This window comes from Artemia sp. Qi Xiang Cuo, chromosome 7, assembly GCF_049724085.1.
Source record: "Artemia sp. Qi Xiang Cuo chromosome 7, ASM4972408v1, whole genome shotgun sequence".
Lineage (NCBI taxonomy): Eukaryota > Metazoa > Arthropoda > Branchiopoda > Anostraca > Artemiidae > Artemia > Artemia sp. Qi Xiang Cuo.
The window spans coordinates 20,340,485-20,368,333 of NC_142800.1; the positions used below are offsets into that span (position 1 = coordinate 20,340,485).

The window sequence follows — 27,849 nt, forward strand, 5'->3', positions numbered from 1 at the left end:
AGCTGTTCATTAATTATGTTCTTTTTATATTAAGGGCCGAAAACATAGAACTTTTTTTAGCAGATAAGTGGACAAACGAAAGCGGTACAAAAACGGGGCCTTTGCGTGAGATTTTCAAAACTAAACACCATGGACACCAATTTCCAACCGCTTTTTTCAACAGTTGCATGATTGACCTCAATTTAGGTCTTTTGATTTTTCCGCTGAAGAGAAGGAAACAGTTCAGGATTCAAAAAACTAAGGAAGAACGTTTTTAACATGTTTTTTTTCCTGTTGATGATCACGATGAAATTCAGTGCCGTTTTTATAAATTGGCACTGAAAACTAGAAAATTTTTAAGCTCGAATTGCTACCGTTTTCCTTAAAATTTGGTGCTGACAAGGAAATCGGTACCGAAAAAAGCTACGTGTGTCTGGCCCTTTAGATGAATTTTCTTATGATAAATTGCAAAACGGAAAATGCTTCAGCTATCTAGTGCTGCTCTCTAAAAAAAATTATTATATGTAAGGTAGCGCTATATAATCAAGATGCTAGAAAACGTTTATTGACAACAAGTGAATATATATATAAGAACAAAAGAGAAAACTTTATGCTTCCTCGTCATCTGAGCTGTCGGAGATCGAAAACTTTTTTTCCTCTGATCTTAAATCCGATACTAGAACCTAAAAAGAGTATATTGTGTTAATTTATAAAGATACTTCAGAAAGCTTAACTGATCATATACAGCGGCTAAATATTGTCAAAATCCTTATTTTTTGAAAACTTTAGTTTTTTGACAAAAAAAAAAATTTTGCTGAGGGGGGGGGGGGCCACGGTTATCCTTTCAGACGGATTTGAACTGCAACTTTATATTGCTCAGGAGTAAAATGCAAAGGGATCAGAGTTAAGGAGCTAACATAAATTAAGCATGTGTGTTTTCAAGTTTTGCTAAGGCTTAATGAAAACAAAATTTTCTTTATACTCACTCTTTCTTTTCGTTTTTTTTCAAATCATTTTTTGAAATTACTATGTACAATTGTCTCATTTTACGCCAACAGTGCATCACCGTAATATTTTTCTATTCTGTCAATGTCGATGCTGAAATGTTCTTAAGGTGACAAATAAGTATAGTTTAATTTTGAGGCTTCATCCTAGCTCTAAACTTTTGTTCGTAACCTGTGTAAACTTGAGACTTTATTATCGCTAAATTTCATGGTTAAATTCTTCTGAATTAAATGACGGTATTTTACTATTACTATTAATGACGGTATTAATTACGTTTTACTATTTAAATATATAATCAAAACATGACTTAGACTATTCTTAGTAGGTAATCTGGCTGTGCCATTTTTCTGTGTCTTTGCAATAGAATTGGCCGAGCAAATGGCAGTAGATACTAGACAGTTCTTACATAAGATAGAACATAATCTCATCAACAAAATCTGCATAATCTACAGCCCAGTATTGTAAGCCATGCCAAGTTAAATTTTCATTCCCACTTTTTTCGGTTAAAATAACTGATTCAAATATTTACATGTATTTCTGATGATGTTACTTAAGAAAATGAAATATTTCAGGAATTTAACAATGACCTTTTTTAGTTTACGAAAAATTAAGCAAGAAAAAACGGGTTTTAATTTTAATAGAGCAGTGAATAAATAACAACAAAATACACACATAATTAAAAAATACTCCGAATATTTCGGCCTCACGTCCGGGAGCCTTTCTCAGCGGAAAGAAACAAAAAAATTCTTAAAGAAAGTAGCATACATAGAAATACAACAACAAAACACACGAAGAGAGAGAAAAAAAAATCAATAAATAAGTAGGAGACAAACTCACATATTAAACAAAACTTTATCTCCTACTTATTTATTGATTTTTTTTCTCTCTCTCTCTCTTCGTGTCTTTAGTTGTTATTAGTGTGTCTAGTCTATGTTTAGTGTGTCTTCGTGTTGTATTTCTATGTATGTTATTTTTTTAAAAGACTAGTTTTTTTTTGTTTTTTTTTCGTTGAGAAAAGCTCCCGGACGTGGGGCCGAAATCTTCGGAGTATTTTTTTATTAAGTGTGAATTTTTTTGTTATTTATTCACTGCTTTATTGAAATTAAATTAGTTATTTTTATTATTATAGTGAAAAATGCCAAGTGCTGCCGGAGACTAGATGGCGCTGAGGTTTTTTTCCGTCTACACTAACGCCAGTTTCCACTTTTTTAAGTTACCCATACTCTTTGATGTGGAGGCTAATAAATTACTAATTTTTTTTTTTACATAAAACTTATCTTGTTTATATTTTTAAATGCTTTTCGACTTTCGACTCCTATAAAGATTTTTCGACTCCTATAAAATGTAAACCATCAAATAAGAAAATTTCAAAAGGTGAATTATAAAAGATGGCATTAAAGCTCTAATAAAACGTAGAAAACTCAATAGTTGTGATCAAATCTCGTTAAATCTTGTTTGTTGCTCATAATAACAAAACTATGGATTATAAGCTGCTTACCTTATGGTAATAGTTTTCGTTCAAAGATTACTTTTGTTTTATCTGTGACAAATGTAGTGTGAGGGTTCAGTAGTAAATATGTTTTAATGCACTTTAGGATGAATTTATCAAAAATATGCTACTAAAAAGGTTTATTGAAGTGACGCAATATTTCTAATACCCCCAACTCCCTCCCTCCTTGAAAAATAAAAAAAAAATGGTTTTCAATGCACTTTATTGCGTTTTGATCATCTAGCGAAAATCATTTGACTCCCTCCAGGGACTTTATGATGGCAAAAACGGGAGATATATGCTGCTTATTGGAATAGTTTTATTCGAGGATAATAAATATATTGAACTGTAACAGTTAATCTGTGGGGCTCAATAGTATAGTTTAGCAGAAAAAGTATAGTTTAAAGGATTTAAGGATAGATCTAATAATATTAGCCTTTTAAAAAGGTCATTGCTACATTCCTGAAATATTTAGTTTCTTTAAGAACATTCTCACAAATACATCAGAAACCTTTGGACCAGATTTGGATCAGAAGCCTTGCAGTAATTTGTTTTGCATATATCGCAATCATAGGGCTTATCCCTAGCACGAATTCTCATATGACTAGTCAAATTATAATTCAAGCATTTTGATTGGCATATCTTGCAATCACGTGGTTGATCCCAAGCGTGAATTCCCATATGCTTTGTCAAATGATTTTTATTACAGAGTCTCTTTTTGTATATTTTACATTCGTTATGTTTTCTAAAGTCAGAAATTATGTGATGTTTATTCATTTTGATTCAAAGGAGAAGTTTTTTCTCGTGTATGTCAGAATGACTATTCATGACTATTGCAGATTGTTTGTTGATGTCTTATGCCTGAAAGAAAAGAAAAGACATTCAAAGAAATTATACAGAAATTTATAATTGGAGCAAAAATAATTTACCTAAAGTCATTAAGCGTTGAAATTAAAACAAAATCAAATTTAAAATCAAAATTAAATTATTATGAGCAGCTTAACGACTGTGAATTTTTTTTAAAAAGTTTTACAATTCCCATTCCTGTTAGTTAACAGCGTTTGTATACGGATGCATATAATGATGGTCAGCAATGTATATACGGATAAATGTATATACATTTATGCAAGATCAAGCAATGTATATACAAGGTCAGAAATGTATATTAGGAATGTATATACAAGGATAATAAATATGATCAACTGTAACGGTAAATGTGAGGGGCTTATTACGGTTTGGAAGAAAAATATGGTTCATTATGTTTAAGGATTGATCCTTAAACACAAAGGTAAAAAAGTAGAATAATAGTAGCCTATTAAAAAAGGTCAATAATTTCTTAGACCACACTGTTTTTCCATTTACGAAAAATTAAGCAAGAAAAAACGGATTTTAATTTCAATAAAGCAGTGAATAAATAACAAAAAAATTCACACTTAATAAAAAAATACTCCGAAGATTTCAGCCCCACGTCCGGGAGCTTTTCTCAACGAAAAAAAAATAACAAAAAAAACCTAGTCTTTTAAAAAAATAACATGCATAGAAATACAAAACGAAAACATATACGTCAGAACCTTTGTTTAGTTGCTAGTGGTCGGACAAAAAAAACAGGTTTTTCCATAGACTTCTCGTTATGTGTACATCGGAATAGCACGTGCGCCGAGGTGGAGTACGAGTCTTGTGTGGTTTTAAATCTGTGTCACTTATTTTTGATGAAGAGTATAACCTTTGTCGGTACTGTATATTCTGTCTACTGTGCTTTCAGTAAAGCTATCTACCTAAATGAACAAATTTGACTTTTTTTATATATAAATGCATTTTTCTCGGTATTTTATAAATGCCCTTATTATATAAATTTTTTTTTAATTTTGATTTGTTTTTATAAATGATTCAACATGTATTTTCTGATATCTGGCCTTTTGTTTCAAGTAACACGTTTTACTCCAATAGCACGTGCGCCGAGGCGGAGTATGGATCTTATGTGGTTTTAAATCTGTGTCACTTATTTTTAATGGAGAGTATAACCTTCGTCGATACTGTATATTCTGTCTACTGTACTTTCAGTAAAGCTATCTACCTAAATTTGATTTGTTTTTATAAATGATTCAACATGTATTTTCTGATATCTGATCTTTTGTTTCAAGTAACACGTCTTACTCCAAAGAAACACATTTTTCCAGAAGTTAATTTTATTTTCTATGTCTCATAAACATTTTATATAAATTTTTAATTTTTTTTCATTTTGCTGTGTAATTTTTTGTGTAAAAATAGTTTAGATAACATTTTACTACCTATTTATTTTAAGTTTCAATATTTGTCGTAAACATTTAAAACATTTGGCTTCCAGTCCCTGTAGACTGTAGCGTCTTATTTTTCCAAACATGAAACACATTTGATACCACGAGTACTGACTCTGGGAATATACGTCAGAACCTTTGTTTAGTTGCTATTGGTCGGACAAAAAAAAACAGGTTTTTCCATAGGCTTCTCGTTACGTGTACATCGGAATAGCACGTGCGCTGAGGTGGAGTATAAGTCTTGTGTGGTTTTAAATCTGTGTCACTTATTTTTAATGGAGAGTATAGCCTTTGTCGATACTGTATATTCTGTCTACTGTGCTTTCAGTAAAGCTATATGCCTAAATGAAAATAGTCGACTTTTTTTTATATAAATACATTTTTCTCGGTATTTTATAAATGACCTTATTATATAATATTTTTTTTTAGTTTTGATTTGTTTTTATAAATGATTCAACATGTGTTTTCTGATATCTTGCCTTTTGTTTCAAGTAACACGTCTTACTCCAATAGCACGTGCGCCGAGACGGAGTATGAATCTTATGTGGTTTTAAATTTGTGTCACTTATTTTTAATGGAGAGTATAACCTTTGTCGATACTGTATATTCTGTCTACTGTGCTTTCAGTAAAGCTATCTACCTAAATGGACATATTTAACTTTTTTTATATAAATACATTTTTCTCGGTATTTTATAAATGACCTTATTATCTAATATTTTTTAAATTTTGATTTGTTTTTATAAATGATTCAACATGTGTTTTCTGATATCTGGTCTTTTGTTTCAAGTCACACGTCTTACTCCAAAGAAACACCTTTGGAGCAACTTGTTGGTGCGCAACATGTTGTGTAAAAGTATGTTATATAATATTTTACAAGCTTTTCATTATAATATACAGTATCTGTTCTCAGACATTAAAACCTTTGGCTTTCAGTAAAGCCACATTCCCCAATAAACAGACTTGACATATTTTTTATATAAATACCATTTCATAGAAATATTACATAGTGTCTTTTCTTTAAATACGATTTGTTTTTCTAAATAAGACGATATGTATTTTCAAATATCTCAAGCCTTTCGTGTCAAGTAAAGCGTCTTACCCCAAGGAGTCTCCTTCTACGACGTTGTCTCATTTTTCTTCGACAGCAAATAACGCACGGAATGAATATCATAAGTGCAATAGCAGTGCATATGCAGATCAGGACTGCCAGTGGCATTGTGTTCAAATAGTTCTCCTGGATAAAAATCCAAAATAATTATTATTTTTAACTGAAATCAAATTATAAATGTATGGGAACACATTTCAAAAAGACTGAAATAAACTGTCTCAGTTTGGTTTTGAAAACAGTTGATACGTTTTGCCTTAAAGTACCAGACATGAAAAAAAAAAATTTTTAACCCCCTGGCTCCATTTAAGGTCGCCATGCCAGAAAACCACAATGCAATAAAGGTCTTCGATAAATTCCAGACGAAGAGCCTAAGAAGGATCGAAGATCTAAGGTGGTTTGATTTCGTGAGTAATGAGAAGCTGATGTAGCTCACCAAGCAGTCTCGGTTTTCTACCCAAGCAGCTGAGTGTACCTTACGATGGTTTGACACTTACTTCGAATGCCCCTGTAGTCACACGCAAAGACGTTCTTTGACTTAACCCAATGAAAAGCGGTTGGAAGTGACCTTGTGACGAAGAAACGATGATTCGATAGCCTGTCCGAGTTCTTGGCGATGGCAAACATCGCCCCGAGCGAAAAAAAACACTCGCGCCGGACCGAAGCGGATGGATTCTCTACGTCGAGCAGCGCCGGATAGGAGATCTAAGTCAAGTCAAGAAGTTTTTATTACACTACCACATTTTTGTGAATGTTGCCTAGTTAAACTGACATATTAAATGACAAAATGCAATACTTTGTTTATTTCAAAACTAGAAAAAAATTAGATCAACACCAAATTTTCCTATCTTATTACCTTATTATCTTATTCCCAATTTTCCTATCTTATTACCTTTATATACGGTTGCCTAAGTTTTCACATAATCCATTCAAACAATTTTATTTCACTATCTTTCTTTTTAAGAGTTTCTTCCTTGCCCTATTTCAGTTAGTTTGGTGTAAGCTTATTATCCATATTTAAATTTGATTTTCACCCTGAACACTGTGCATCAAGAGTTTTTGCATTAAGAATTTTGAAGAAAAAAATGATATATCAATTCCTTAGTTTTCGGAATTGACAATTTCTATTTCTAATCCTACCAACAAGTCAACACAGTAACTGGTAATTTTAAACAAATCTACAAAAACAGACTATTAAGACAGGCGGTTGAATATAAAAAAAGGGGGCGTAGATCAGCAACAATACAACTGCATACCCACTCTTGACACCTCCTTAAAAAAGAAACCTTAGAATTATGTCTGAATACAAAATTTTCCAATTTCTCTAACGTTTTAATTTCTGCCCACAAAGAGATCAATATCTGATGAGTCTTATAAGCCCCCCCCCCCAATTGCTTCAGACGCATTTTGAAGTGCAAATCCTCTATTATTCTATAGTTTACCTTTTATTCCTCCCAATCTCCTCCGAGGGATTTTGTCAGAGGATTTAGGATATAACATAACTGAAAAGAGCATCTCATTATATCCTGAACAGAATGGACTATTTTCGTTTAGCTTATTTATATGTAATAGTGCTAAAGAGATCACTATTAAATGCTTTTACGTCGGAAACAATCCGCCAAAAGCTATGCTTGATCTCCTTTAAGGATTGTCACTCTTTTCGCATAGAACAAAACACCATTTCAAGCAGAGAAGTATGTAGATGGGGGGGCCTTGAGAACAGGGTTTCCACCCCTAGTGATTTATCACTGGTGATTTTTATATTACCTAAACAACAAAATCACTAAATTAGCGCATAAATTACTAAATTATCGAAGAAAATAACTAAATCAACCAAAAAATCACTAAAGTTTAGTGATTCATTTTTTTCACCGGGCGGCAACCCTGCTTGAGACTTTTATAATCTCACATTTTTCGGTATTTATGGGTGTTTTTTTATTCAAATTAACGAGAATTTTAGTTTGCGTGCCTGATTGCAAGGTCTATAAAAAAAAATGGTAAATTTAGGTAAGAAAGTATAACAACTCACCATCATAAATAAGAAACGAATTTTTTCAGGTTTACTACATTTCAGACTCTCCTTGAGAGAAGATTCAACAAATATTCTGCGGGTATTTGATCCCTGACCTCTCTTCACTTGGAGGAAGAAAACTTGAAATGAGTCGGCAATGTGGGTACTTAGGTGATAACAGGTACCCTATGCTTGCGTAAGGGCAGTTTGGAAAGAGAAACGCCTGTTTTTAGATATATTGTCGCGGTGGTAAAAAGTTGATCTCAGGTGTAAAGAGCAAGAATTTGTTATGGCCCTCTTTATTTAGAAACTTTTTATTCTATTTTGAACAGCAAATACACCTAAAACAGCTACTTTTCAGGGTGGATTTTTTTACAAATGTTAAATTTTAGATTTAACGCCAGGAAGCCGAATGGATAGCAGCCCTTTAAGGCTGATATTAAGCCCTTCATTAATCACTTTAAGGATACCAGGTATACTGAAAATACATAAAAAAAAAGTACCAGAATTAGATTTCTTTTTAGGGAAATAGCATTTTTGGATGGGTACCATTGCATCAGAAGTGTTTCCATTTTTCTGTTTCTTTTTCCTATGGTCATTAAATAGAAGAAATGGTCAGAGAAGCCAACAAGGGCTTATATTAACCCTTAACTGGTAGGGTGGGGTCTTTTTGACCCCAAGGACCCTTTAGGAGTGTATTCCTCCTATGCCGTTAGGAGCACAGCGTTTCTTTCTCGTGTATTCACTAGAAACTTAGTAGTGCTGAAGCATAAAATCAGTCGAGTAGCTGGCACCAAAGGTAGAGGAGGTAAAAGTGACATGGGGTCGTTTTGACCCCACTCTACCATTAACGTTACAAAAAAAATGAAAATGAAGATTTGGTTTTTTGAAGAAATATGATATTTGTTGCTAGTATTACACATTTATGTCATTGCCAAGAATGACTTAATTGTCTTTTTGTAAATTCTAGTTGGATTTCACTTTTTAATTTCTCTGTTTTGGCCTTTTTCACCCTTTCTTTCCGGATTTCAGTGTCGAAAAGTTATTCGTATGGAAAACTTTAACATTTTCTTTTGCCCTTAGAGAAAGAATGGATACCCAAGCTAAGAAGCGCCTTACAGAGGAAGATATCATTCAGATACTTGAAGAAGATGACGATTTATCAAGTGGATCCGACTCCCAGAACGACGATGACTACAGACCATCGAATGACGAGCCGGAAAACCTTGTTCCAGATGAAATTTCATCATCAGAAGAAAGCGCAGAAGAATCCAATGAAGCTACCGCTCCTTCAAGTCAATTCGGAGAACAGCCATCACCAGCTCCAGGTCAGCCAGACCTCGATGATGTGCCTCTTTCTCAGAGAATCAAAAGATGGACCCGCAAGGATGTGCTACTAGGACGTGACAGAACAAAAAAGTGGTCAAAAAGTACACCACCCCTGAGCCGAACCAGAGCTATAAACATCGTGAATGAAGGAGCTGGCCCCAAGGGACCAGCAAGAACAGTTCAACCTTTGCAACTAGAAACTGTTTGGGGTTTTCATTTCCCTGAAAATATTATTGATGCAGTGGTGGAGCATATCAACCCAAAAATGGATCTCTGTCGTGCGAATTTTGCAGCCGATCTACTGGATAAGTAGACATTTACGAAGCAAATTGATCAGGTAGAACTTCGGGCATTATTTGGTCTCATATACCTTGCCGGAGTTTTCAAGTCAGGAAACGAAGATGCAACTGGCCTGTTTGCCAGCGATGGGACTGGGAGAGATATTTTTCGAGCGACCATGAGCCTGAAAAAATTCCTCTACACTGAGGCCTGCCTTCGCTTTGGCGATCCATGGACCCGTCTAGAAAGAAAAATGCCGCTTGCACCGATGTTCGATATTTACGAACAGTTTGTTCGAAACTGCAGCAAACTTTACTCTCCTTCAGAAATCGCCACTATCAACGAGATGCTTATCGGGTTTAGACACAGATATAATTTTTCTATATACATTCTTACAAAACCCAACAAATACAGCATCAAAATGCAGTGCCTAGCAGACACCCATACTTTCTATCTCTGCGATGCGTTCATTTACTGTGGAAAGGAGGCCAAGCTGCTTGGATCCGAGTATCTTTTGGTACCAACTATGACAGCTCTTACTTTGAGGACCATTTCTGGCTCAGGCAGAAATATCACGGCCGACAATTGGTATAGTTCCGTTCAGCTTGTAGATGAGCTTCTAAAACAGAAGCTGACCTATGTAGGGACTGTAAAGAAAAACAAGCGTGAAATACCTGACAGTTTCCTGCCAAACAAAACTCGCCAGGAAGGGAGTTCACTCTTTGGCTTTAAAAGTGATAAAACAGTGGTTTTATATGTGCCAAACATAATCAAGGCCGTCGTGTTGATATCATCGATGCATCACACTCCTAAAGTTGACGAATATATGGGAAAACCGGAAATTATTGAATTTTACAACTGAACAAAGAGTGGAGTTGACAGTTTGGACCAGAAATGCGCAAACTATACCACAAACCGTAGAACACGCCGTTGGCAAATGGCAGTGTTTTTTGCTCTATTAGACGTTGCTGGTGTGAACGTTTCTGTGCTTGTAAATAAAACTAGCAATAAAGAGTAGAGCATTTCCCGCCATGAGGTCCTCATAAGGTTAGGTATGGCTTTGGTCCAACCATTTTGCACCATCAGATCTTCAAACAAAGTTCTGCCACGAGAACTTTGTCGACTTACATGCCAGGTTGCTGAGATTCCCTTTGCAGAAAGCCAGAACACTGGGGAACAACATTCTGTAGCCAAACGAGCTCGATGTGGTATCTGTCCCAGGGAAAAGGACCGCAAGACTACCCTATACTGTGCCATCTGTAAAAATAGTGTCTGTAAGGAACATGCAGGGACTGTTTGCTCAAGCTGCATCTAGAAACAAACTTTTTATTGGTTTCAGTGGTAGTTATTTCAATATATTTGAAAATAAAAGTTCATGTTTCCATCTAAATATTTTATTGACTGGTACCCTTCAGAAGATTGGGGTCATTTTGACCCCACCCTACCATGAGTGTTATAAAAAACACCCTACCAGTTAAGGGTTAAGGATAGTAATGATTTCTGTGTCGTTTCCGTAAATCATTACTAATAGTGCCTAAGTTAGAGTGCCATATTATATTGAAAATTGCCACCATTGCGTGACTTTTCCAGAATGGAGTAGATTCGAAAACAGATTAGTCCCTCTTAAGATAGCTATTTATAAATTGAATTGCTAGAATATTAATGTTCTAGCTTAATATTTAGGAACTAACATTTATATCTTCCTTATGTTACTAACCTTTGTTAGTAACATAGATTTCATGGAGGATCAACGCCACGTGGAACTAAGACTTGATATCTTTATAACAAATAAATCTAGAAAGTTGAGAAAAGGGGTATGTCATAACAATCCAACAAACAATTTATATGTGCCAGTAATATTCCGGTTTATTCATTTAACTTCTTGCAAGATCGAAATGAGTAGTATGGGGGGAGGGGAGAACTCCTGATACATTTTATTCACATCCGTTTTAAGTTTTAATTTACAAAAAAAACCTTATTCTTTTAATTAAGTAATAAAAAGGAATGCAAATCAGACAAGCCTCTTTCTTAGGGGAAAAAATTATAAACGAGTTATATCTTCATAGAAATGCTCATATTATAAATCGAATAATAATATTAAACATTTGGTATATTAATTTGTTAAAAGAAAAAACATTTTTCTCTAGAAAAAAATAGTTGCATTGAAAAAAAAGACTAAGATGAAGGAAATACCGTCCAATGTAAAGTTGCCAAAACTCCTTCCAGTACCACTAATTCAAAACGTGGTTCATTTTCATCCATGGGACCAATTGTCACGTTATCAAACTCACTTCCATTAAACAATGCTGGCGTCTTAAACAAAGTACCATTACTCCTCATACTTTGATTATGCATTACGCTCCAATTTCTACTATCTGGAATATCAGAAAGGTGATTCTGGTCTGTCGTATGTAGTTGACTAGAATTTCTATACCAGGATCCATTTCGTTTCATCATTTCTTGATAAATCTCTCGTAATCCACTGATGCTCAGAGCATCGTCTGGATAAAGGATTATTAGGGTTACGAGCATGCCTAAGCCAATGATTAAAGTGATGAAGCACGTGACCAAAAGGCAAATGAGAGTTTTAGTGGCACATGACTTTTTACGCGGTTTGACAGGCTTTCCAAGACCTTTCAATAGATTTTTGGAGTCTTCGTCAGCATTCTGAGAGACGAGTTTGTATTCTTTAAGGCGAGATTCGGGCTTATTTTTCGGCATAATTATACAGGCTTCTGCAAAGAAACAAATAATTTATAAAAGAAAATGTTCCATATAATGCCAACAATACGAAATTAAATCAAACACCGTAAAAATAGGGCAGGGGGCAGTGACGGTTCTGGCCTCTCTTGCCCTCATATAAAATCTTGATTAGGCCCCTCTTCCCAATGTCTCTTCAAAATTTTGAGGCCAAGTCTTAACAAAATTTTCATTTATTACCAAATTTTTCATTTATTTAAATATGACTTTGCTTACTTTATATGGGGAAAAGATATGGAAAAAATTATAAGTTCGAATTCATTTTGCTTATACTTAATGCCAACTGCACCCTCTAGTTTATTTTATTAAAAATAAAATTCTAAATATTACGCAATTAATATATATATATATATGCTAGATTACTTATTCAAAATTTTGCGTCCCTAAAATTTCTGCGGCGTAGGGAAGTATCCCCTCTGCATCCATACAACCCATGGGCGCCCATAAGCTGAATTCCAGGGGGGAGGGCAAACTTCGTCTAATTGCTACTTTTAATGCTATATAATAGAAATCTCAGAACAAAAATATAAAAATAAGGCAGCATCATTCAGCCAGGGGGGCAAGAGCCCCCTTCTGCCCCCCCCCCCATATGGGCGCACATGATACAACCACCATTTGAGGGGGGGAGGGGTATTTATCTATTTCAATTTTAAACCTTGAACAAGTCACTATGAAGGTTAGAAAAAAGGTTTGACGTCACCAACAGCCTCGGAAAATCTTGAGCGACGTAATTTCATCCGCCTACATACTCGCTTATTATTCGCCATTGCTAAATAAAAACCAAATCAATTCAAAAGTATCTCTGCAGAAGAGAAGTAATATGTTAAAAGCAATTACAGTCAGTAGTAAAATATTCCATTTAAATTGAGCCTCGGTTGTATTTTTAGTCAGGATTTAGCTGAAAAAACAAAAAAACAACAACAAAAACTAACAAGTAAACCTCAAACGATTACTCTTCTCTGAAAAACACAAAACTTCGCAGTCTTGTAAACAGTGGCTTCGAATTTCTGCAGAAGAAATTTAGGTACTGGTGCATTATGTGGACTCAGCTATATATTGTACAAGGAAACCATTCACGAAAAACCCGTCAAACAGGCTATTCTCAAGAGACCGCTATACATAAATGACTGCAAAGCCGTGGTTTCTCAATGAGTTACAATATTTAAACAATTTTTTCTTGGGGTTTAAGGGGGAAAGGTACCTAGATTAGGTTAGGTTACGTATTTAATATATGCTATGCTTTACCCCCCCCCCTAATGTCCACATAATGCACCAGTACCGAATTTTATGATATAATGAATTTTATGTTGCAATTTCCCTCGAGTTTACTCGTTCTATTGGGGGATATCTTGCCCGTTTTTACGATTAAATAAAAAAAACAAGTTTTTTTAACTAAAAGTAAGGACCGACATTAAAACTTAAAACGAACAGAGATTATTCCGTATATGAAAGGGGCTGTCCCCTCCCCAGCGCCTAGCTATTTACACTAAAGTTTTTATCGTTTAAAAAAAACAGAATTGTGAGAAAGTCAAACTTTAGCGTAAAGAGCGAAGCGTTTACGAAGGGACAGCCCCTTTCATATACGGAATAATTTCTGTTCGTTTTAAGTTTTAATGTCGCTCCTTACTTTCAGTTAATAAAACGTGTTTTTTTTATTTAATTTTTGAACATTTTTGAATTAATGCAGGTTTTGATTTTGGCTCACCGTACATGAATAATTAAAACAAAATTTGCATATTAATTTTACTTTTATTTGGTTAAATGGCTTTCTCGAAACTTGTTGAACGTTTAACGAACGCTTTTATTATTAATAAATATACGTAACTTACGAATTAACTTACGTAACGAACTTCTATATTTATATATTTTTAATACGTATATTAGGGGGTTTGCCACCCAGTCAATACCTTGCTCTTTAAGCTAAAGTTCGAATTTTGTTCCAATTCTTTAAAAATGACCCCCTAATCACAAAAGGCCGTTATTTAGAATAAATAGCTCTTATGAAAGTACTAAAAAATCTTTGGCTTAAAGAGTGAGGTATTGACTAGGGGGTGAACCCAACAAGGGCAGATCCAGAATTTTTTTCGGGGGGGGGGGGGTTACTAATTTTTGACTCAGTTTTCGACTAATTTTACTGATTTTTACCTAGGTTTTACTAATTTTCGACTTATTTTCGGCTCGGTCAAAAATTTCGGAGGGGGGGGGGGTTCAAACCGGGTAATCCCCCCCATGGATACGGCCTCGGAACCCAATCATATAGCTAATATTTTCTGTTTGTTTTAAGTTTTGATGTTGCTCCTTACTTTCAGTTGAAAAACTTTTTTTTATATTTAATTTCTGATTTTTTTTTTAAATAATGGTATCAAAATAATGCTGGGGAGTCCGGCGCCCCCTTCATAGCAATATCCCTTCCCCCATGAAAACTTCCTTCATGGAAAGATCCTCCCACATAAGGAGCTTGAACCCTCTACAGTAAGGTTCTCTGATACGCTGAATCTGATGCTGTGATTTTCATTAAGGTTCTATTACTTTTAGGGGGGCTTTTCCCCTTTTTTCAAAAATTATGTAAATTTTTTCAGGCGCGTAAATTTTGATGGGTAAGATTAAACTTGATGAAACTTATATATTTAAAATCACAACTAAAATCTTTTTCTTTTGATGTATCTAGTGGTATCAAAATTCCGTTTTTTAGACTTTCGGTTACCATTGAGCCGGGTCGCTCCTTACTTACAGTTCGTTACCACGAACTGTTTGATTATCCGGCAAACTCCTGAGAATTTTTAATTTTTGTGGATATCATTTAATATACCGTTATGAATTTATATGTCTAAAATTATGATTCTTTTGATATATGTATTTTTAAATCAAAAATAATTTTCTTAGAGTTTTCGTTATTATTAGCACCCGTCGTTCCCTACTTGCAGCTCGTTACGATGTACTGTTTGGCAAGAATAGTAAAACAACGTGTGGATAGACACATGATGCTTCACTTTGCCACAAATGGAGCTAATATTCTAGTTTTTAGTGCGCGCTTAGTTTTTCCTTCTCAAACTCCATTCCCCCAGCTCCAAATAAAACAGTGGATGCGCAAGCCAATGAAAAAAAACAACAAATAAACAAATGAACACGCATCCGTGATCTTTCTTCTGGCAAAAAATTGAAAATTCCACATTTTTGGCAACTTTTGGCACTGTTTGGCAAGGATAGTAAAACAACGTGTGGATAGATTGACGATGCTTCACTTTGCCACAAATGGAGCTACTATTCTAGTTTTTAGTACGCGCTTAGTTTTTCCTTCTCAAACTCCATTCCCCCAGCTCCAAATAAAACAGTGGATGCGCAAGCCAATGAACGCAAATACAACAAACACGCTAAACTGTCTTGGACTTCATCCAATCGTGAAGGCTCTTATGTTGAGCTAATTAATTCTGGTATTGAAACAAAACATGTACCTAGGAGTTTGTTTTGGCGGAGAGGTTTCAGACGTGCTGAGAGGTTTCTAATTGCCTTTTTCTTTATTTTAAGTTTAAGCCTCATAAAATAGGGTTTTAGTCTGAACGCAAAAAGTGTTAAGTTGGAAAATAAATGGTTCGCTCCACATATCGCTAGATGACATTCTAGATTCCAAGAATTTTGTTTTTCATTTCCATTAAGAAGGTAGAATAAAAAAATCCCCCCCTCCTATACTTAGCAAAAACACTATTTTCCTTGTTTTCATTACAAAAAGGTAAAAAAAAAACTCTTCCCCCCTCCCGTGGGTTAGTTCGAACCAATGCTTCTAGTACTAAAGAGGGCAACAAAAATAGGAGAATCATATGGAAAACATTTGAAACCTTCGGGAAAATTGAAAGAAATGTTTAAAAAATTCGAAAATAGCAAGAAGTCAGCACGGTATTATACATAGAGACATTTCTGCATTTATGGGCGAATATGTGAATGCAAAACGTAAGGAATAGGACGTTACCAGCGCTTATTAGGCATTTCAATGATAAATAAGAGAATCGGAGTTTTATTTAAATACTGGAAATAAAAATTAAGACAATTAAATGATTTCTGGAGTCAATCTCCTTCTATAAACTTCCATGACCAAACTACAACCAATTTGACCTATCTAGTTATGGTAGGAATATCATTATAAAAAACACTAAATCTTATTTTCCTTTTCAGTGATTTTTTTTAATTCAGGAAATTATATTCACTGCATATCTACCTTCTTGTTCTTCAATGATTCCATTTCTATCCTATTTGCAGATGTAGAGTGTATTAATTTAAATTTTTGAAGTTTTTAAAACAAGAGAATCTAATGTTGAACTGATAGATTTTAGGAAGTAAAAGACCCTTAAATGTCAGGGGAAAACACTGGCCTGAGGAAATGTGGCGAAACCAGAAGTATAGAACATTTTTTCAATTTTGCAATTAATTAGGCTCAAAAAAGAAGGAAAAAAAAGGTTTCTGAGTCTACTGCTCTTTAGCGGCCTTCCCCAGGCCACTCAACGTGTCCTAAGGTGGCGATAGGGGAACGCCCTATAGATATGTAGGGTACCTCCTAGGAGGCACGGACCAAGGGGGGACTTTGTCCCTGGGGGGTCCATAATAGAAATTGGGGCACCCTCGCCCGGGGCCAAAAATACAGGTGGAGGAGGAAGAAAACCCCTCAAATGTACACTCAACAAGGCCCACCGGCGTATCCACACGCCTCATGAGCTACAAACCTTCTCTCAGTAATGAGTTAAATTGCATGGTGACGCAGAACACTATCGGGGGAGGATCCTCTATAGGAGGACAACTGTGACAGGGTGTAAGATCCAGATCTATGGCCATTGGCTGCCTCGACTATTTTGGGGTACCTACAAGAATGGGGACCTTGCGGTCAACTCTATTCCCACTTGAGGAGTGGCGCCCCTCGAGGAAATTATGGCCTAGTAAACTACACAGCATTCGCACGGGATTCTGATCAACGGATAATTCTTCTGGGCTCGATCTGTTTTTGACAGGCGTTTTCGGGCTGAAAAGCCACTTCCTAGCTAATTTATCTACTATGGGTTGCCTCCCCGTAGTAGCATAATATTTGTAGGCATGAATATATAATGAGTCGGAGGTAATAGGCTTGGGACTGTCTGTGCATGATTATGACTCTTGTTGAGCATCGCCAAGTGCTGAAAACCATGGTGTGGCCAAGATGGACCCATGATTGCACAAAGCCTTGATTCATACTGGAGATCCCAGGGACTTCTTGCCGTCCGGTTCTAAGCCGGCTTAAGTGCTTCGGTGTAGAATTGAGAAGATATGTTGATCCCCGTCATGCACTGGTATCCCGGATCATTGCTTTACTGAGGCCAAAATAATTTCAATTATTTAAAGAACATGAAAAATGGAACTTGGAATGTTACGACTTTCAAATGACTATCGTATCGACATTTTGACTGACGAATTCAGACGATTCAAAACGGAATTATTGGAAGTTTCAGAAACTCACATCCCAAGGGTAGGAAGCATGAAATTAGGTGATATAGATTTTGTTTACTCTGGCAGGAAGGATGAGGTACATAGACAGGGAGTAAGTTCAGGGTATCAGTTATAGCAGTATATGTCCCTGTTGAACCGACTGACGTAGATACGAGTGACTCAGTTGTAGTTGTAGTAGTAGTAGTAGGCTCACATTTTACTTGGTGATGAGGTTCCAAAGACAGTATATTTGGTAAAAAAAAAATTATGTGAAACATATTATGAAGTGTAACGGACAGTTATTTTTCTCGTTTTTCTTATGTTAAAAACGAGCATGGATTATAAAAAAAATTGTCTGCTCAAATAAAATATAACAAATTTGGCAATTACATCGAGCAATAGTTCTAAGGCTATTTAATAAATTATATTTTTTTTTCCAAGTTATTGGGGGGGAAACTACCCCCTCCCCCTCAACGAAGCCACTGGTCTCCTATATTTAGTGATTATGCTATATTTTAGTCATATCTTATTCTCCTATATTTAGTGACATTTTGGTTTCCTAAACTTAGCAGTTTCCCTATATTTTAAGAGTATTTTTAGTCTTGGGCCGAGTCGCTACTTACTTATAATTGGTATAAGTTATTGGTGTTATTTTTTCAAAGTTCTACGAATACGGGGTCGGTTTATTTGACCTAGTTTTATAGGTACATATTGCCCTTATTTTGTGTTATATATGCACTGTTTTGTGCAATTGACAAGCTATTACTTTTTCAATGTTCTACGAATATGAAGTCGGTTTATTTGACCTAGTTTTATAGATATATATTGCCTATGTGTTGTGTTATTGTGCTTTGTCTAGATACATATTACCTATGTTTTGTGTTATATATACACTGTTTTGTGCAATTGACAAGCTATTACTTTTTCAATGTTCTACGAATATGAAGTCGGTTTATTTGACCTAGTTTTATAGATATATATTGCCTATGTGTTGTGTTATTGTGCTTTGTCTAGATACATATTACCTATGTTTTGTGTTATATATACACTGTTTTGTATTATCAACAAGCTATTATTTTTTGAATGTTTTACTATATGGGGTCAGTTTATTTGATCTAGTTTTATAGATACGTATTGCCTATGTTTTGTGTTATATGTATATATATTGTTTTGTGTTGTTAAGAAGCTATTATTTTTTCAATGTTCAATGAGGATTTAACAACATCCCAATATTCACCTGCAAAAAACACTATTGTTTAGAAAATCCAGGACGTACAATAATAATGCTTAATATAATGTTTAAGGATTGTGTCTCAATTATATACTTTTCTCCAAGGATGGGGATTTGTCTTACAACAAATCCCTGTGGATTTGTGGCTAGTATCTCTGCCGCGGCAAGCAGCTGCTTACTTTAGAGTTTGGAGCAGCAAACAAGATATTATCCACTTAAATTACTCTAATTAAAGTGGAGTATTTAAAAATGATTTCTCCTCCATCCAGAATCTGATGCTGAGAAAAAAACGTCTAGTTATAACTTTACTTAATTTAAAGAAGTTTTCAGACCATTTTAACGAAAATTCATAAAACTTACCCAGGATTGTTTATCCCCCAATCCAGAATGCAAGAAAGCCAAATACAGAAAAAAATACAGGATGCTACAAATAATTATATGTATTACAGAAGTTGTTCAAATTCACTTTTTTCCTGTAAGCATACAAGGTAACCTAAATACTATTTTGAATTAATAGCAAGTAGAACACATTATGCTTATCTACCATTTCATCTCTGCACTTATGCTAGCCAATTATGGCAATACCCTAATTAGCCCATTAATTAAGAAACATAAGAAGTTTTCCAAATTAATTTGTAAATCTGTGAATTTTATCTCAATCAAACCAAAGTTTTGTTGATTAGCCCACACAGTTAAGTATTACTATTCATATTATAATTCGTTCTATATAATCAAACTGTATGACAGCTATGTAATAATGTTTGAGTAATGAACCATAAAAGCTTTAATTTTAAGGGTTCTTCAAGTATTATATACAAAAAATTCAACTCCAAGTAAGGAGCAACAATAACACGAATAGAAATTATTACGTATGTCAGCGGGGTTGCACCATCCTCAACACCTTGCTCTTTACGCTAAAGCTTTTTGGTACTTAAAAAAAACAACTTCTTATTGTTCTATTTAAACAAATCTTGTATTTCAGGAGCCGTTATTAAGAATGGAGACAACGTTCAAAATTTAGCGTAAGGAGGGGAGGGGGACCATCCCCCTAATATACGTAATAATTTCTGTTCGTTTTAAGTTTTAGTGTTTCTCCTTGCTTTGAGTTGAAAAAATTTTGTTATTTATATTTAACTTCCGATCGTTTTTAAATAATGCCAGGGAATTCAGCTTCACCTCCACAGAAAAATACCCCCCCCCCATGGGAAGATTATCTATACAATTCAATCCCGGGAAAAATTTACCCCAAACAATTACCCTTAACATCTCCACACGCAAAATTGTTTCTGCAAAGAGAAAGCAAGACAAATAATAAGAATTTCGAATAGGAATTGTGGCAGATTTCCCCAAGCAAAATTTCCTATGAAAAGTCCCCTCCCTCGGATACTTTTCTCCCCATGGAAAATATCCACTTGCAGATAATCCCCCCCCCCGCCCGAACAATGTATACACACTTCCAAAAACAAACACTATACGTACACAATGGGAAAATTTTATAACTTAGAGACTTTTCCCCAGGGGCTGTGGAGGGGGGGTCTTGTTATCTCAAGTGGCATCGCTGAGGGAGGGGGAGTATTTGACCCCCAATAATTTGGAGAGAACAAATATTATATAACCCATGCCCCTTGATTCTCCGGATGTGAGCCACTCTTGACCCCCCCCCCCTAATAAAAATTCTGGAGCTAAGTCCCTGTATATCTCCAAAGACATGGTTAATAGACATTTTGTTCAACTATGTTGAAAACAATGGCTATCTCAAAATTTTGATTCGACGCTTTTGAAGGGAAAGGGGGCAAGGAGAGAGGCTAATTCCGCTCCAATATTTTTGTTCACTTAAAAAGGGCTCTAGAGCTTTTCATTTTCGTTCGACAGAGCCATCTCCCGATGTTCTAGGACTATTGGTGCGACATGATCACCTTCTGGGAAAAAAAATAAACACACATCTGTGATCTTTCTTCTGGCAAAAAATACAAATTCCACATTTTTGCAGATAGGAACTTGAAACCTCTATAGCTTCTCTAATGCTTTGAATCGGATGGTGTGATTTTCGTTAAATTTCTTTGACTTATGGAGGGCGTTTCCCTCCTTTTTCGAAAATCAGGCAAATTTTCAAAGGCTCATAGCTTTTAATGGGTCACACTAAACTTAATGAATTTTATATATTTGGAATTAGCATAACAATTTACTTCTTTTGATATATCTATTGATATCGAAATGCCGTTTTTTAGAGTTTTGCTATTGAGCCGTGTCGTTCCTTTCTATAGTTGGTTACAATTGTCCGATTTACTATTCTTGGTCGAAATTACTTATTAGCTTACTCGTATTCTTTTCATTCAGAAAGAAAAAATCCCAGAACTTTTTTTTATCTAAGAAAAAAATGCTGAGAGTTATTCATTTTCCCCCTATAGATTAATCTAGAGAAGTCGAATGGACTACGAAAAATAAATTATCGCCAGTATAGGGTCTATGGAGTACTTAGTCCAAAAAATTTCCAAAAATCAACAAACAAACATATTTTTTCCCCCATAGACTGTCCATGTATTTATTATTTCCTTGTTGGAAATAGCGACAAAATAACCCTTTCCACTTTATACATATTTCCAGAACAGAAGATAGAATCCTGAAAATTCTTCTTTTTTTCATAAATGTACCTAGGGGGTGTCTAATAAACTAATGAAAATGTATTATCCCCTTGCCTTACAAATGCGAGATAATTAATACACAATGTTTTCGAAAGAGCAGTAAAAAAAAGTCTTTCTTTTAATAAAGTGCCAAGGAAATACCTAAAAGGAATCACCAACAGAGGGGAAATTTTCATTATAAACACTTGTTTAGACAGTTCTAAGAACAATTTTATGTTTGCTTAGTCTAAAATATGAATTATTGATTTTTTTCAGACAAAAAATTGCTATTATTGCGTTATAATGAATATATTGATACTCTACCACTATATTCCAAATACATTTGCCTTAGATATTCTTCCCAGTTTAGAAGTTTTCCTAAAGTGCAGCTATGATTTTGATCGTCTCAAAGCCGTATCCAGGGAGGTTAGGGGTTCGAACCCCTCGCCCTCCGAAATGTTCATTCGACTCAAAAACATACCAAAATGAATATAGACAAATCGTTGATGCGTGTTTCAAACCTTTTTTGTAGCCCCCCCCATCTCCCGAAAAAGATCCTGTATAGGGCCCTGGGTTGTATATAAAATTAAAAACACTATATCCCCCGTTGTGACAGTTGACTGAAAAATATTCAAAACATTCAGTCAGATAAAGAAAGATTAAATAAGTATACCTTCTAAATATTTTGTATAGCCTATAAAGATAGTATTAGACATACTCACAATAATTATCACAACAAAAATAAGTAACTCCTTAGAACATTACACCTGGTTCTATTTTTCCTTTGTGAGTTTGTTATAATACTAAAATTATAAACCATCTGTGTCCCGTTAGTAATATTTCCAGATGGTGAAAGTACATTAATTACCAAAAGTATACAAAATGCGGGCCTGATATTCACTTTTAAAATATGAGAGAATCAGTTCTGTTGTTCGGTATCAACATATTTAGATAGGGCACTGGAACACAAACTGGATGCAGCGTATTCAACAGTTAAGAGGATTTCAAGTCTTTGAGGGAGAAGCAACCCCCTAACATCCTCAAAACGGAGTGATAAATGTTATAAAACAAGTAAGGAAAATAAAAGTCTCCAGAGATGGTAAAAGCAAGTCCGATCAAAGGGGTGTAACCTGTTTTTATCCTACTCCCACCCCCTAGAAAAAATTATTGTCCGACTAAAAAAAAAAGTAACAAAAATGCATATAAATAAATTCTGGATGTGTTTTGTAAAGTTTTTTTTTGCAAACATCGTCCCCTTGAACCGAATTCTCCCCGAAAAATCCCGGACACGGCCTTGGTTAAAAGACCTAGCTTACAGCACCGTAGCTAGGGAGATGAAACCCTTCGACACTACAAGCTAGAAGCAATTGGCCCCAGTTTGTACCAGGGACAGGATTCTACACAATATATCAAGGCCCGGTGAGTATTATATACGAGTAACATTTAAAACAGTATTGTATCCTTCTTAATTCTGCAACTGCTTTTCTTTAGAAACTACATGTTGGTCCTACCCTGAAAGGTATTGGCCCTTTTATTCTTATTGTCTTCCACATAATAGAAACTACCTCTAAATTTTAAAATATTATCCTAATAGCCTACGTCAAGAAAAAATTAATTTATATAAAAATTATTATATACAGGAAGTAACGTAATAGCAAAAGATGAGAAAGAGGGGGAAATCTAATAGTAAAACAGCAAAAAACAATAAAGTTTAATTCTTCAGAAAACCCAAAATGGAAAGAGTTACTTCATTTATTGATACTTCAACAAAGGGTTTACTCTTATATGACTGTCCAGTAGCAAAAGGTTGGCAAGGTTGTCAAACTAAATGTAAATGTTCATTGGTGTGCTGGGTTAACTGTGGAGGCATTTGCCCCCCCCTCCCCAATTTTTTTGACTCGCTATAGTTCTTGAAAAATACTTTTTTTTTGTTTTTTCATTGAACAAATGCATTATTGTATTTTAGTTGAAAAAATGTCACTCCGTATATGCTGAAAAATCAATTTACCATTCCCCCATTCTTCACACTTTTATTTATTGACGCCACAGAAGGGGAGAATGGTAAATTGATTTTTCAGTATCTACGGAGTGGATTTTTGACAATCCGTCATCCGCGGAACATGCCCTAGCAATCTCAACCTTTCTGTCACTATTGCCCTAGAAAACGGGATTGATCCACACTTTTCAGACAGCCTATTGTTTGAGATACGGTCAGTCAGTCGGGTAACCAAAAAAAATCCGTAGGCTGCAAATCTAGCAAATCTCCCAACTTTTTCCGAACCACCCATGCTTAGAACCATATTTGACTACTGTCATTACTATAGCTTCCAATATTTTAATCGTGGTTCTCATACTTATCTTCCTATTCTTCTATACTTTTTTTCAGCTGCGAAAAACACCCTAGGCCTTGACTATTCTACTGTTAATATCTTCACTGTACCCACCGTATTCTTTTCTGTTTTCGTATTCTCGCCTGGGGCTTTATTATTGTTTAATCCTATCAGTACTGTAACTAATTTTTCGTCACAAAATCAATCTTCCTTCCCACCCAAAGTGTCAAACACTTTTTCATTCTCCTCTATATCTTTTCCTGTAACTTTATCATGGTTTAACAAATTCTCAAAATACTCCATCCATCTTTCTTTTAACTTTCTTATCACTTCCATCTTCCTTATCTTCCATCTTCCTTATCACTTATCATCTTCCTTATAACTTCCATCTTCCTTATCACTAATTGTGGTCCCGTTTCTATTTTTAACTGGGACAAGTCCAGATTGACTATTCCCTCTCAATTTATTAACATGCCAGTACAATACTTTACTATTATGCCGTCTGGCTGCATCTTCCAGATCTTCGACAATTTTCTCCACGGCCTCCACTTCACATCTCCTTAGTCCATATTTTAATGATTTCTCTACTTCCTTTCATTCTTCTTATTTTCATTTGATCGATCACTCAAATAATTCTTTTACAAGCCCCTCCTTCTCTCTATTAAACATAAAACATTTTCACTAATATTCCTAGCTGCATTCCTAACTTTCTTCGCTAAGACATCAGCCACTCACAAACTATTTTCGTAAAATTATTTCATTCAACTTCTACATTGTCATATTTTAAGTTCTACAGCTTATTATTTGACTGTTCCTGGAAAGTTTCTCTCAAATTCCCATCCTGGGGTCTACCAACGTCATAGATTCCTGGAAGGTAGTTACCCTTCCAAAATCTTAGGTTTACCCTTCAGAAACTGGATGGTGATCTTTTCTTTTAACATCAATAGCATAACTCCTATATATCCTAATATCTTGTATTGATCCTTCCAGTCTTTGGTTTACAATAACATAATCAATAAGTTTAACTGTCTTACCATCATGTGAATACTGTGTTAACTTATGGTTCACTTTAAGACCAAATACTGTATTGGTTACAACTAGATTGTTATACCTACAAAATTGCAAAAGTCTGTGACAATTACCGTTCATTGGCACCCATAAGGGAGGAGCAGCCCCCCCCCCGGGCTGAATAACGCTGCCTTATATTCGTATTAATTTAAAAAAAAATTGCATGAACTACATTTTCCAAAGAAAAGTAAAGAGCTCCATTAAGTGAAAAATGGGCAGAAATAAAGTAAAATAGTCTTCCAAGCATAAAACTACCATAAATCACTATCAACAAATAAATGAAACTCAAAACGAACAGATATTATAATAATTAGCCGAGTCAAACTCAAAATGAGCAAACATTAACATTACTAGGGCTGACAACCCCCAGCCTTCTCAAGACCAGAACATAATTTAGGCTTTACTGAAAAAAACAAACAAAAAACAAATGACCGTGGATTGTCAGGTTAATATACCTATATTGATATTTATTCCTTAGAGTATTAAATTTCTTCTATTTATTTGACTTTATATCTGCCCATTTTTGGCTTAATAGAGCTCTTTACTTTTCTCTGAAAACTTATTCTTTGAAACACATCGAAGAATCGTTGAAACATTTTAAGAAGCTAATTCGATTCACAATTAAAAGTTCTAGTGTCCTTTCTAAGAATAAAAAGAGATTGGAGGGCAATCAGTCCGTCTCTCTCAGATACAAAAGAAGACGTAAACCTAAGGGACCTAGGAATATCACCATTGAGCTGAAGAAAAGCGAAAGACGCACAGGAAAGAATATAAAGTTTTTTAATATCAAGTAACGGTTTAGTTGCCGAGCGATTTACATCCTGCATAAGATTCACAGCTTTATCATAAGTATTCGAAAGCGGTTTGAGAAAAGAAGGGAAAGTAGACATCCATATGACTGAACAATAGGAAACATAAGAATGAATTAAGCTATGAAATAGGATTCTTAGAATTGGTCCTGGAAAGATATGTTTTAGTTTTCTTAGAATACCGAGGTTTCTGCATACCTTCATTTTAATCAAATCAATATGGTGTTTGAAAGATAAATTTTCATCTAGGAGGATACCTAGGAAACGGACATGGCCATCCTTTGGTCTACTAATAAAGCCTTTGGATATATGAATTTCAGATAATTGAGGGCAAGCCTGGGATATACGAGAAAAAACTAAAAAACTAGTTTTAGAAACATTTAAGGCAAGAGAGTTACCCAACAAGAATATACATCGGCTTGCTAGTTTAAAAACATAATAGTTTGAAGATCCCCTGTCAACTTTTACGGAAATCACGTTGGGTGGTGCAGGGAAAATTTACTAATGCTCCCTTTGTCTTTGAGACGGCAAGTCGACGCTGACACCTGCAGAATGATCTTTAAGGTAACGAATCCTCTTAAAGAATGCTGTGGCTATTTGTGGCACTCTTGCTTGATTAAGGTCCTAACTTGATGGTCCACATGGCTGAAGCTGCTTGTCACATTCTCGTTATTAACATTCCCTTTCACCAGCCCGACAGGTACGGCTACTTGCAGCACTTTCACTTACCAAAAGTCCCAATTTGAGCGTTATACGACTAAGACTACTTGGGTATACTCGCTGAACAAAGGTCTCAACCAAGCCTACCACTGAGAATTATAAAATGTACCAGGATTCACTAGCCAAAATTCCTAAGGTTTGAAAATATCCTAACGTGCAAAATAGTAATAATACATATAAATAATGAATGACGATCCCGAGGGCGATTTTTATGTTTATAATTATTCCGATATTCCAAGCAGGAAATCGGAAGTCCCAAAATTAGCACCTTGGGGGAAATCATAAGGAGGGGCCGCCATGGATCAAAATTAAGCGTCAACGCTGTTATGGCTACTAGCGGCACTCTTACATAATACATCCGTGGAATTTTGGCCTAGGTCCACTTTTCCTAATTTTACAAAAGGCCAGAATGAAAATGAAACACACAATGAAAAAATCTTTCTCACAAATCAGAATTTAAGAAACTTGAAGCTTTAAAGACTGATTTCTGGTTAACTTTTCAATCGAAATTCACCGAAAATGTCCAAATTGCTGAATTGTTCATCAATTAGAAGATAAAGGACTCAAACTCTTTTTACAGCCTTTTGGAGCAACTTATAACTCGGCCCGAGAGCTCTTTCGAACCATATGCTTAACTCATATTCGGGAAAAAAAAAATTGTTTATACCCTTTTTGCAAAAACGCCACAGACATGTCAAAATTCAATCTCAATTCGGTAAAGGCCTTTTGTAGCTCCACACCTAACTAAAGATCCTAACTTGAGTTTCCATAGGGCTAAGGCTACTTCCACAACTCTGGCTCAATTAAGCTCCCAGCTTGAAGGTCCACGCAAAAGCGCCACCCTCACCTAATAAAGGTCCCAAGTCATGAGATCATACGATAAAGTTTTATCTCTACCCAAAACATGATTATTAAGGGGTCCTTTGACGATTATTGATGAGGATTCAGAGTAATCCAGGACGAATAAATTTCTGGCTCAGCACGGGAATAAAGAAAAAATCATCAAAATTACCTGCAAATATACTGTCAATATATAACAGTCAAATTTCAATTCACAGCACAATTAAAAAGTTTGCATTTTAAATTAATATCTCAGTGACTTCATAGAATAAAAATGAGAATTTTAGTTGAATATCTTCTTATAAATTTTAAAGCTTCATGACTTATTCCAGTATTTGAAAGAATAACTGAAGAAAACAATCCTATGACCATAATTCATCTAAAGTTTCTTATCATAAAAAAAAACCACAAAACGCCAAATCAGGGACATGTTTCCACAATTACTTCCCGTCACAATTTTTTTCTTTTTTTTTTTATCGATCAAATGAAAAACTTATACAAATGATATGCAAAAAAGGTAAATTAACTAAAAT

General features: G+C 35.0%; 1 protein-coding gene across 4 annotated transcripts; it reads right to left on the minus strand.

The window, feature by feature from the left end:
• Positions 1-522: 522 nt before the first annotated feature.
• LOC148950039 (uncharacterized) lies at positions 523-27,629 on the minus strand. Of its 4 annotated transcripts, none has more exons than XM_089091420.1 (4): positions 27,489-27,629; positions 11,686-12,227; positions 5,868-6,002; positions 523-662 (listed from the first exon to the last, which is right to left on the minus strand). In XM_089091420.1, exons 2-4 carry the CDS (start codon positions 12,211-12,213, stop codon positions 588-590), a joined length of 738 nt encoding a protein of 245 aa, XP_088947546.1. In that variant the 5' UTR covers positions 12,214-12,227; positions 27,489-27,629; the 3' UTR covers positions 523-587. The 4 variants fall into 4 exon arrangements, with proteins under 4 accessions (XP_088947546.1, XP_088947544.1, XP_088947545.1 ...); XM_089091418.1 differs by lacking the exon at positions 27,489-27,629 and adding an exon at positions 22,272-22,350; XM_089091419.1 differs by lacking the exon at positions 27,489-27,629 and adding an exon at positions 22,268-22,330.
• Between the last annotated feature and the right edge of the window lie 220 nt (positions 27,630-27,849).